The sequence below is a fragment of the Stegodyphus dumicola genome, chromosome 10, assembly GCF_044657685.1.
Source record: "Stegodyphus dumicola isolate Sdum_Otavi_A_Nest chromosome 10, ASM4465768v1".
NCBI lineage: Eukaryota > Metazoa > Arthropoda > Arachnida > Araneae > Eresidae > Stegodyphus > Stegodyphus dumicola.
The window spans coordinates 117,506,847-117,520,220 of NC_140777.1; the positions used below are offsets into that span (position 1 = coordinate 117,506,847).

General features: G+C 34.1%; 1 protein-coding gene across 1 annotated transcript in view; it reads right to left on the reverse strand.

The window, feature by feature from the left end:
• The window catches only part of LOC118193193 (uncharacterized), a 43,473-nt gene extending 34,068 nt beyond the window's left edge, over positions 1-9,405 (reverse strand). Inside the window, exons 1-2 of the mRNA XM_085826099.1 lie at positions 9,319-9,405; positions 5,344-5,469 (exon numbers count right to left, since the gene is read on the reverse strand). Coding sequence (XP_085682225.1) covers positions 5,344-5,364 — 21 coding nt within the window. The 5' untranslated portion in view covers positions 5,365-5,469; positions 9,319-9,405. The remainder of the gene's footprint in view (positions 1-5,343; positions 5,470-9,318) is intronic.
• Between the last annotated feature and the right edge of the window lie 3,969 nt (positions 9,406-13,374).

Sequence of the window (13,374 nt, forward strand, 5' to 3'; positions counted from 1 at the left end):
AATCTAACTCTTGATTCCTTGTGAATAATGCGAACCTATCAATACGTTTCAATGTATTTTCAGTGATCTGTGTTGGTTTCTAACCAGCATTTTAAATTTACGAATCATGCTCAAAATAGTTTCAAACATTTTATAGACTTATATTAATATAATATTGCATTAAAAAGAAATAAACTACCGGCCATTCTTAGAAACTTTCCGGTTCAATGAAGGCAACAGAGTTCTTTCACTGGACCAGTGGCACCTATTTTTATTTTATAATATTTACTGAACAGTTTATAATTATAACGTCTGTTCCTAGATATGGGTAGTACGGAAAGTTAATATTTACATTAACATGTAAAATCTGTAAAACTACCGAATTTGATGATTTTAAGGATCATTTTGTAAAAGTGGCCCATCGATAGCAATTTTCCCCTACAATGCTTAATAATGATGCAGCTTAGTTATCACTATTATAGAAGTCAAACAAAATTTTTTTTCAATACTTTTTTTTTAATCTTACGATTTAATAAAAGAAAATAATGCTCTGAACTGCATGAGGATACGCTTAAAGTAATATAATCATTAGTTTTGGTTAACGCTGTCGTGATCACATAATGTTCATATTAGCTCTAGCGGAATTTGCGAGTTCGATTAAAAATAATCCAAAACCAAATTTTTCGAACGGTGGAGAAAAGATATACATTTTAAGAAAAATGTGACTTATTAAAAATAAACGAATATATGTAACCTCTTAACAAAAATGAATCTAAATTAAGAATTTACTGCTCGTTTTAGTATACAGCATGGAGGAGAGGAATTTTATTTCTCTCTAAAATTTGAAATAATTGATGAAAAATCAAGCAAATAAAAACTCGAAAAAGAGTACACCACAAAATCGAAAAAATGAATTTGTTATTGGCTAATATAATGTTATGCATGTGCCCCATATTTTGGAATATGGGCGCTTAATGGAAAAGTACAGTGTGTGTGTGTGTGTGTGTTTGTGCTTGACGGAAAAGTACGTTTTGTCGGGGGGGAGGAATCTTTAAACTATCCTTATAATTAAAGTTATTCACGCGTAAAAACTCGTCAAATTGCGTGACAAGCGCATTACAAAATAGTACCGCAAATATAAAAAGAAGCCTTTTATAAGAAGCAAAAAATTTTATGATAAAAACAAAATTCTGTTTGGCCAACATTTACATCTTTACAGACAGTGGATACTGCTCGGTTGAATTTAAAGTGGGTAAATCCACGTTTACACAAATAGGTGTGTGTAACGTGCAGACATGCATACGTGTTGCGTTCCCGTGCATACTTACGTGTGTGTTATGTGAAGCGAGAACACAGTCGCCAAGCCCTGATGGTGACGAATTGGCGTCTGCCATATTTTAATTCAATCGCCACTGTAGAGTTTACAAGAGTTTTAAAAGCAAGAAACATGAAAAATGAACAATGCCATTGTCAGAATTCGACCATCAGACTTCCTGAGTGTTTAGACGGACGCGTCTTCGTATCGCACCACGAGAGCTCGCGGTAAAAAGAGAGAATATACCTTATATTCTCCCCCAGTTAAAGGAAGACTACGGTGGTGGGAACACAATCTCCGAAACCTGGTGGTAACGAATTATCGACCACCATAGTTTATCTCGGGTGCCACTTGAGAGTAATTAGATATTTGTCGGAGCATAAAACAAAAACCATTATGAATTTGTTATTGGCTAATATAGTAGGTGTAAGTAATCATGTTCAAATTTTAAAAGACTGCGTAGCATAAAATCTTTACCTAAAATAGCTTCATTTGTGTGGGGTATTTTGAAGGTAATACGATTTTGTTTATAGAGGGGAAGAAACTAGTTTCCATGTGGGAATTATATAGCTTTCTGCAGTGGTACGCGTTCCTTTTTCGAAATATCTGAATTTTGCACATGCTTGAAGAGAATTTTATGCGCACACGTACACAAACAAAGAGACATACTCACAAACGCAGAAAAGGAAAATAAAACTGAAGTAGCAAAAGCAGAAATGTATTCAGTGTATTTCTTACTATGAGAATTTAGATTTTCAATAGTTATAATCTTGTTGCCATGAGATCAGGCGTTTCCTGCAAAGCTATTTTATCAGAGTGACAATGTGCATTAAGAGTTCTGAGGTAGCTCGGACTACTAATGCACTTAAAAAACCTGCCAGATGTCTGAAAATAGTTTGCTTAAAAGAATATTAAAAGTTGAAATGACGTGAAGTACTCGACAATCAACATATATAAGATGCGATCCACTGCTAGTCCAAACTCCAGGGTGCGGGTTTGCTTTCTGTGCCAGAGTTGATTGTTGGTGGGTGCCCTTCCATTACTCTCAAGGAATATCGATCTTAATTCTTCTGTTTGTGGGTTATCCCACCCGATCGACAGTAACCTCAGATCAGGTCTCTGATATCAGAGCAAGCTCACGAAATTCATAGCGCCAAGGGGTCAAGATCGCGCATGTCGCTGTCAAGAGCATGGAGCACCATACAGGTGACAGTACAACTTTGCTCAGTTCCGTCCCCAATTTTGAAGGAGGGCAGCCTTCTGGCTTACTGCATATTTAGAGTGCCTACATGCCGCACAGACATTATAAACATCCATGCCTTCTTCGGGATTCGAAACCTGCCCCTGTCTGTTTCGGCTAATTATTCAAAATTAATATATGGTTTTGAAAGCGTCACACCTACTAACAAATGCTTGATATGTAAGAAGTTACACTTTACTTCCAATCTTCCTACTGGCTAAGAGCTGATTTGGGCGAAAGCTCCGCCTTATCATATCACCTCTCCATGTCTCTATCTTGTTTCTGACAATTTTGGAGCCTGAAACTCAACGCTGCTCGCTCGCTCTGATGTAGCACCACGACTTTCTTACGAGTAATACCTCTACTAACCGTTAACTGCTTATGTTCTCCATCTTTCCTTACCATCTTCATCTGAACAGTAGTTCTCCCTATTGTTATACGTCTACAGTTTAGACAGACTTAACTCGAAATCCGAAAGACTTTCTACGCCGCACAAGATTAGGCTTAGCCTCTTCTCCGTTATCCCTCTCCTATATTAGCCAAAAGAATGTTATGGCATTTTACTCAAAAGTCGCTAAACGTAGGATAGGGTTCACGCACAAATGCCTGGCTTCCGTGAAGACGTCACCCAAGTCTTCAGAAGCAGAAGAATAATCAGTTCCCATTTTGCAACAACGTGGATAGCACATTAACGTAAAGAGCCACATTGTCAGAAAATGAGAGGTGATTATTATTCCATTTCTAAAGATGATGTGACTTCCATTTCTAAAACCTGCTTAATGAAATTGCAAAGATCTCGTTCTGTACCATATAATTTCATTAACGTCTTCACATTCACGACATAAATTTATGAAAGTTACACAATGTGCAGGAACATAACTCACCTAGCAAAATATGCACTCACGGTTTTATAGTATATTATTAAATTAATTCGTCAATTTGTAAGGTACATTCACCATCTTTGGGACTCTACCTTACATTTTGGATACAGGCAATTACAAATTGGGTACACCATCTTTGGGATATAAATGGAAGTAGGTCCTCTAGCGGTAGGGAAGTTCAGAATTAGAATTCATGCCAGAAGCATCGCAGATTTTGTTTTCTGCTCCGACAAATATCTAATTACTCTAAAGTGGCACCCGAGATAACCTATGGTGGTCGATAATTCGTTACCACCGGGTTTCGGCGACTGTGTTTCCGCCACCGTAGTCATCCTTTAACTGAGGGAGAATATAAGGTATATTCTCTCTTTTTACCGCGAGCTCTCGTGGTGCGATACGAAGACGCGTCCGTCTAACAACTCAGGAAGTCTGATGGTCGAATTCTGACAATGGCATTGTTCATTTTTCATGTTTCTTGCTTTAAAACTCTTGTAAACTCTACAGTGGCGATTGAATTAAAATATGGCAGACGCCAATTCGTCCCCATCAGGGCTTGGTGACTGTGTTCTCGCCTCACATAACATACACGTAAGTATGCACGGAAACGTAACACATATGCATGCCTGCACGTTACATACACCTGTTTGTGTAAAAGTGAATTTACCCACTTTATGTTCAACCGAGCAGTATCCACTGTCTGTAAAGATGTAAATGATGGCCAAACAGAATTTTGTTTTTATCATAAAATTTTTTGCTTCTTATAAAAGGCTTCTTTTTATTATTATTTGCGGTACTTTTTTGTAATGCGCTTGTCACGCATTTTGGCGAGTTTTTACGCGTGAATAACTTTAATTATAAGGATAGTTTAAAGATTCCTCCCCCCCCCGACAAAACGTACTTTTCCGTCAAGCACAAACACACACATACTGTACTTTTCCATTAAGCGCCCATATTCCAAAATGTGTGGCAGATGCATAACAGAAAGTACCTTATTTACGAACAGAAAAATATTCTGAAGCGTAATGATAACCAAGCAAGCGATTTCTCCAATTTATAAAGTTGACAATAGTTGGTAACTTTTCGTGAAGGTGCGGATAGCCAGAAACTATCGAATATGCTTTATGATATTTTAGTAAAGTTAAGAAGAAACAAACTAAATATTTCTCCACTTCATTTATACCCAACTATGTAGATGTTAAGTTTGCTTTTAAATCTGTGTTGCCATCCTGATCGGTATAGTGGTTAGTGTTGGCTGCTGTATTGTTCGTCCGGGTTTCAAATCTAGAGGATGGCTTGGATATTTGTAAATATATATCGTGTTTGTGTAGCATAGAAGCACGTAAATATAAGACTACTAAAAATCCTCTCGAATGGCTTATTGGTAGAGAAAGAAGGGAAGAAATTAGGCAAAGTGGTCCTGTCATCTGTAGGATACTCAAAGCTCATGTCAACATGAGACATAACTTTGTGCCCTTCTTCTGATGACACTGTTAGACAAGTGAGATAAGTCACAACAACAATCTGTTTCTACTAAAACCAGTCTATGTACAGGAAACTAAAACTTATTTTAATTACCTACAATGAATGTTTTTATTCATTCAATTTCCTTTAAAAGTTTACTATACATAATTCAGTATTTTAGTTTTCTATTATTGTGATAATTGACTAAAATATACAGCGGTATAAAATTAATTGGTGTTCTCTTAAACTTCGAATAACGAAAACTAAACGAAAAAATGGATTTAATAAATTGGTATAACCACATATTATTTAGTGAAGAAAAGTTGTAAACTTCTAACAGAAACTTCATTCATTTCAAAAATTAAACTTTCAAATGTGTCTTACTTCTTTTAGATGAAATAAGGGGATACGTTTATTATTGCAAAAGGCATACATTTAAAATAATCTGAAAGATAATAAAATCTTACTCTATTGTGTTCCGATTTCATTCTCAGACATGCTGTTGATCTTCTGTCCTTTTCTTTGGGCCGAAAGGTTTGCTTGAACTTTTATTTTCCCATTTGTTTTGCAAATCATCGCAATTAATATTTGCTCTGAAATTTATAGATTCAATTTGAAGAACATAATAGGAAAGACAAACAAGATACAAGGAGGATATTACCGCAATCTGGATTCTTGTAAAATTTTAAGTGCTCGTAATATTTTAGCAGATATTGTAGAACACCTTTGAGGATAGAAATATCATGCTAGTCGAATTTCTAATAACCATATAGAAGAATTAACTTAAGAGAGACGTAAGCGATGTCTCATATATATATGTAATGATTTCAGTTATTCCACCACATCGTGGGTGAATGGTGAGGCTATTCCATTTCACGTTTTGGCAGATGGTTTTTTCCAGATGAAGTTACTCAAATAACTTATCCAGTAATTGAATTATTAGATACGACTGTAATAAGTTATAACGTTCTAACAAAGAAAGAGGAGCATAGCGGAGGCGTTAGCAGAACGAAGGCGAGAAGGCATCTGTGTAGGAGAACTTATGACGCAGCATTTATATGAGGTTATGTAATAGGCGCGAATGTTCTAGAAGATACTGGTCTAGGGGAAGATTCTGAATTGCAGAAAATTAATTAAAGGTTGCTGGTTCGCAAAGAGCAAAGCTATCGTATTTTTTTTTTATATTTTACATCTAAGATATAACAAAATATGATAGCTGTTTAAAAAAAAAATAATTGACGACCTCAAAATTAACATTCTAAATTTGGTAATCTGCCCCTAAATTCATCTCTTCTCACAGGTTCCAGACTTTTCTATCTTATGTAACGTTTTAATGCAGATGCCTCTTATCCAATCAAATTAATTGTAAACCAGAACTGTGAACTGAAACTTTTCCGACTCCCACCATTCTTCCTCTGAAGTTCTATGATACTCTGCCCTTTTTCGCATAGCTATCCTGCTGGCAAGACGGTTTTAAACCATGCTGCTGCTTACTTACTTAAGATGACGTTCTAATTCAAACTGAAATTTATGTATTCAAATATAATTAGGAAACATCTTGTCTGAAAAAGGATGATTTGATTTCTCGGTCATCTACGCAGTATCGTAAGCTGTTGGGAGGTCCACTGCTTTCATCTACGCATTTGGAATCATTACACACATATATATATATATATGTATATAAAGTCTCTTATAATAATTTCGGCACTCTTCTGTTATAGGGACCGGACTGAGAAATGTGTGCATGTGTGCACATGTGTATGTACGTGCATATATGTGTGCGTGTATACACACACATATATATATACGTGCGTACATATATACATACATACATGTGCGCATACATACCTGTATTATATACATATACATGCGTACATATATACATACATACATGTGCGCATACATACCTGTATTATATACATACATACATACATGTATATATACATATCTGATACAGAAACGGGTATATACATATACATCCGTTTCTGATAACAGAAGAATATCACAATTTCTTTAAAATTCAATCATCTGCAGCTCAAGCGCAGGATTATTTAGCTAATTTTAATTAATTTTTTCTTTACCTGATATAGATATATATATGTGTGTGTGTGATGCACTAGCTTTTGTCCGGAATAAATAGATTGGTGAAGAAAAATAGATGTAGTCGTAGCTTAAATTATCAGACGATAAGTTTAAAAAACAGGATCCATTTATTATTGGTCAGAAGAAATAGCAGTTACAAAAATCATATTTCCGGAGTAAATAAAAAAGAATTACTAATAACTTTTTGTGTGAAGTTTACTGCATCGTTACATTAAAGAAAAGACGCCGATATTCCTTTTATAGCCTCTGGAAAGGCGGAGCTTCCAAGAAATGACGTCAGCCTCGTCAGCCATTCCAATTCGCTTTAAATATCTCCAGAACATTCAATAACTGTACGTGTAGAAAAGGCGGGAAAAACAACTTGACTATGGGGCTGTGAATTTAAATCCACGTACTTTCAAATAAGAGACCGTCGCCATTAAAAATGAAAAGAACATACAGTTAGAATTTTAAGTGTATTTTTGACTATGGAATTTTATTATTACAATATATATATATATATATGTATACACACATATATATATATACTATATACTATATTGCTAAATCCTTGCTCAACAAAATCCTCGCTCACCGAAAACTCAATGAAATATAACGACATTTGACACGCGTATACCAAAAATTTAGTTATGGATCCTTTCTGCATGCCTTCGTGGTGTAACGTTAGCACACTCGGCGCGTATTCGAGATATCCAGGTGACGAGGGTATTGCACAAATTTCAACTCTCCCTCTTCAAAAATCCTAATATCATTAAAACAAAATAAAAATTTAAATAATTAAACAGTTTGTTCATTGATTTAGATATCTCTCGGTTTCTGAAACAACTGTAGAAAATTTGAAGGACAAATTACAATTGTTAACATTTTGCCGATTGACATTATCTGAAAGCTGACGAAAGGTAAGGAAGGTAAATAAACATCTTATATTTCGCGTAGTGGAAACAACAGCCTAGGCTAGTATATGGTATGTCCATAGCAGGATAATGTAATGTAAGATGACATAAAGGTCCAAAAATGTTAGAAAGACTCCCTTAAGGACATCAGGAAACGTCGATTTTTCGATTTCAGCATAATTACTGTTGATTTAGTGCACAGAAGAGAAAGTGAAAGAACCCATTTGGTGATCAGAGAGAGAGAGAGCCCATTTGTGAGCAATAAACAAACTATTCGAACATCGCACTTATGAATATATGATGACAAAAATTTCTTTCTTTCATCTGTTTTGTTGGTACTAATTAAAATTTAAAATTAACAATTTTTCTTTACTCGCATTTCCAGTTTTTACTAGCAATATGAGGCTATTGGCTATGTATTTGATAACACAAATATAAAACTTTACTTCCTAGTAAGAGCGAGAGAGAGAATATCTAATGTGCTGGAGTGCTATAAGACCATTAGTGGCACAGATCAGATGTCACGAGCTCTTAAAAACTCTTAACTGATTCTATTCAAATTCTATAAGACAATCAATAATGGTCATTAGCAGGCCTTCGTTCATCATTAAATACTGACTGCTTGTAATTACCTTTTAGATAAAAAAAAAAAAATACTTGTATCAACAAATGATAAGCGTTCATAGATTAATTCATCATTATTAAGTCGTAAAATGTAGATTGTTCAAAATTTAATTAAATGCAAGAGAAAACTAACTTGTTTTACATTGCAAAATATTTATTAAAAAAATTGTTTGAACATCGCATATTTTCAAAATATTTAGAATGAGCTTAAGTTATTTTTGAATAAGAAAGAAAGCTAAAAAAATAAAAATTTTGTAAAATAATGTAAAAGCATAATGATACATCAAATGCATAAAAGTAATAATTTAAGTAAACAATGGAGTGAGCATGATTAATTCATAGTATTACTTATAAAAATTGTAGCTTATGGTTTTAAGTATAATTTTGATAGCATTTTAAGCGCAAATTGATAGTATTCTTATAAATGAACATAAAATTAATGGAATATTAAGCTTGAAATTGATTTCTAAGACTATCTGCTTGCACTTGAAATATTCAAAAATCTCGCTCTACATAAAGCTAGCACAGTTTTCATGAATCGTTATTTCATAGGTGTTATTTATTATTTAGAATTATTAGTCCGAAGTATTTTTGCTCAAATACATCTTACTTTAATCATTATACAGAAGTAATTAACAATTTTCAGCATCATAAATGATTTATTTTTAATTATGATTTATTTTGAGTATACTGAATATCTTTCAAAGTTTTAGATAAGTATTTTCATTAATAGCAAATCTTAAATTATTTTTACATGCACAGCTATTTATCTAAGTAACATATCAAAAGCGTTTGAATAAAAAAACATAATATAATGCCTACCTGAAACTGCGTAATATATTCTGTAGAGGTTATTTTAAATATCTATTAAATTAGGATACTATTAAAGCAGCTGATAAAATCTTCTCAATATTTTGAACGAGTCAGAAAATGAGCAAGTGTTGCCAAATTATAGTATATAAAAAAACTAAAAGGAAAATGAAATAATTTCTGAAGCTATTATTTCTGTGGGAAAGCGCAGATCTACTATGTTTGGTTATTATTTACATTTGATGAAGGAAAGACATGCTGATTAAAATTAATGTAATTGTTTGAGTAATTCCACCTACAACTCAACTCTGTTTAAGATTTTTACGTTTTAAAAATAAGCTCTATCGTTTCTGTAAGAATAACTGCTTTGTAAATATCTGCAATTAAAGTGTTTTTTCATATTAAATACATAGTTATTTTCGAATCCTTTAAAATACTGGCGTCCATGCAGCAGGACTATGGATAATTTAAAACGGGAAAGAACACAATTACGGAGATATTTCATTACTTCTTTGAAAGAAGTGGACACTGTTCTAAAAGATGAAGCAGTAAGTAAGATTGATTTGATATCTGTATTTAATATATTTAATGATAAAGCTGACAGATTATTTCAGTTAGATGAAAAAGTTAAAGTAAAATGGCTAGAAATGGAAAATTTTAATGAAGATGAATTTTCTAATGATATGGATTTAACAGAAAGTTATCGAAATCAGTGGGTTGCTATGAAAACGAAAGTTGATTTAATGTTATCAACCACTGAAAGAAAGGGCGATATTTCCAGTGTAGTAAATGGAACCAAGCGAAATTTCCGTCTTCCTAAATTAGAATTGAAACGTTTTGATGGTAATATTAAAAACTGGCTAGTATTCTGGGGACAATTTAAAAAGATTCATGATGATGATAGCACTGATGCAGATGATAAATTTCAGTATCTTTTACAAGCAACTGAAGAAGGTTCATTGGCTAGAGATTTAGTTGCAAGTTTTCCACCATTTGGCGAAAACTATTATAATGCTATTGAACAGCTGAAATCTCGTTTTGCTAAAGATGAACTATTAATTCAAATTTATGTTCGTGAACTTTTAAATCTAGTTTTAACACAAGCGAAAAGTGGCGAAATTTTTACTTTGCGGATTCTTTATGATAAATTGGAGACTCAGCTGCGAGCATTAGAGACTTTAGGGGTAACGCTGAAAAATATGAAGCAATGTTATATCCTTTAGTATAGAATCTGCTCTGCAGAAGTTCTTATCAAGGAGTGGGAACGCACACATAACCGTGTAGAAAATAAAGACAAGATGAACATGTTAGGAAATTTATTAGAATTTCTTCGTTTGAAAGTCGAAAGTGAAGAGCGGTTACAATTTGCTCGATCAGGGTTTGCGAATGATCAATTTGAAAAATTGAAAACGAAAGAAAAAATTCCCACTGCAGCTTGTATTGTATCTAATGAAAAGCAAAGAGCTGAGAAAAATTGCAAACATTGTATATTTTTAATAAGTCGTTTCATAATACCTCAGTGTTTTAAAGCTGCCGAGATATCATTGGAGCGAAAAGGAAAACATTGGAGAAAATGGGAGCTTGTTTCGTCTGTTTAAAACCAGGACGCAATTCTAAGATCTGCAAAGCTTATTTAAAGTGTATTATATGCAAGAAAAAACACCATAGCATTATGTGTCCAAATATAAATCAATCAAAACAAGCCAAACAATCTGAATCGGATGCACAGGTTTTTTTTGTCACCAAAAAATTCTCCAACGTTATTGTTAACTGTATTGGTAAAAATCATCAATGATGACAAGTCCGGAATCGTTCTCGGATTATTTAATGCTGTTGCTCAGAGATCTTTCATACGAAAAGATATTGCGGAGAAACTAGGATTGAAACCTGTAGATCAAGAAAGGATGAGTAATGGACTTTTGGGGGGCAGTGAAACTAAACAAGAGTCCCATAATGTCTACAGTATTACATTACAAAGCTTTTGTTCAAACATCAAGTACACTATTTCAGTTTTGGACGGAAAGAAGATATGTGGTGCAATTACTCCCCGTGTAGAGGATCCTGATATCTATCCAATTTTGAAAAAGAAAAATATACGTTTAAGTGATATCGGAGAATATGTGCCTGAAATAGGTTTATTAATAGGAGCGGATTATCTTGGCGCATTATTGACTGGGAGAATTGAGCCCATTGATAATAATTGGTAGCTATTAAAACAGAACTTGGATGGGCGCTTCAAGATAAACAAAGAAACTACTCAAAATCTTTGGAGAGTATTGTATGTGCTAATGATTTAGATTTGACGGAATTATGGAGCCTGGATGTCATCGGTATAAGATGTCCTGCAGAAGTAAAGTCAAGGCAGGTAACCGATGAAGGTTTTTTCCGTACAACTATTAAAAGAAACGAAGACAAAATATATGAAGTATGTTTGCCATGGAAAAGTGGACGTACAGAATTAGAAACGAATAAAGAATTAGCCACTAAACGGTTAATGTCAACCACCAAAAATCTCATACGATCTGGACATTTAAGAAAATATGATAATGTGTTTAATGAGTGGATTCGGGATGGAATTATTGAAATTGTAGATAAAGAGGAGAAAAAGGGACACTATTTACCACATCATCCTGTGATAAAAACTAGTGTAACAACAAAAATTCGTCCGGTTTTTGATGCGTCGACGAAAGATTCCAAAGGAAATTCCTTGACTAATTATTTATTAAAAGGGCCAAATTTATTAGAGTTAGTACCCAAATTGATAATGCAATTGGCGTAACATCAGACATAAAAAAAGTATTTTTACAAATCAGTTTGAATCCAGAGGATAGGGAATATTTAAAATTTTTACGGTGGAAAGACTTATCAAGACGAGAAGAAATAATCCCTCTCCGACATTGTAGAGTGGTGTTTGGTGCTTCTCCTGGTCCATTTTTACTAGAAGCAACTATAGCTTACCATCTAAAGAACACTTCGGATGAAAGTATGCAAACAGCTTGTCGACTCAAAGAATCTTTTTATGTGGACAACTGTATTACAGAAGTTTTTAATATGGCTTTAAGAAGATTCTTTGCTCGAAGAGGTAGAGTAAATATAATTTACACTGACAACGTACAAACTTCATTGGTTCAAGCAATGCTCTAAGAAATTTAGATCGGGAGAAGACCGTGTCGTTTTCCACTATCAAAAAAATTAAATCGAATTTTAACCCTCCAACTGCCGCCTGGTGGGGAGGATGGTGGGAGCGCATGGTTAGAATGTTGAAAGAGATGCTAAAAATAATTTTGGGCAGGAAAAGTCTTGACTCTGAAGAGTTGGAAACTATTCTATTTGACTGCGAAGCCACAATAAACTCTAGGCCTCTTACATATATTGAAGACAATTTGGAAGGTCTGAAGCCATTAACTCCCGCTTGTTTCTTACAAAGTATTCCTAGCAGTGAAACAAACTGATTTAGACAAAATCGACAGTAGAAGCCTAAATATAAGATTGTGTTTCGTGCAAAATTTGAAACAGGATTTAATAATGAGATTTCGGAATGAGTATTTAGCAATGTTGATTCATAAAGTTAAGAGCCTGGAAGAATCTTTAAAAGTTGGGGGGGGGTCGTTCTTTTAGAAACTGATGGCAAGCGTATCAACTGGCCTTTAGGAATTGTCATTGAAGTTTTTTCTGGAGCAGATGGGCACTCAAGAGTTGCCAGAGTGAGAACAGCTGGTAGAGAGAAGTTGAGACCATTCCAAAGACTTTATCCTTTAGAAATCAACTGTTCGGAAAAGTTACCATTCATTGCCCAAAATGCTCAAAGGGATGAAAGTGCCTCTACGCTCTGCAGGCTAATGATTCAGATTCCAGTGAAGATGATGAATCATCACCCAAAGTCCCAGATTTTGTTACTAGAGCTGGACGACGTGTTAAAATTCCCAATAGACTTGATTTATAACTTTTGTTGCAATTTATAGGTATCCTACATTGCAAGGTGGGAGGTTGTTTGAGTAATACCACCTACAACTCTGTTTAAGTTTTTTATGTTTTAAAAATAACCTCTATCGTTTCTGTAAGAATAAT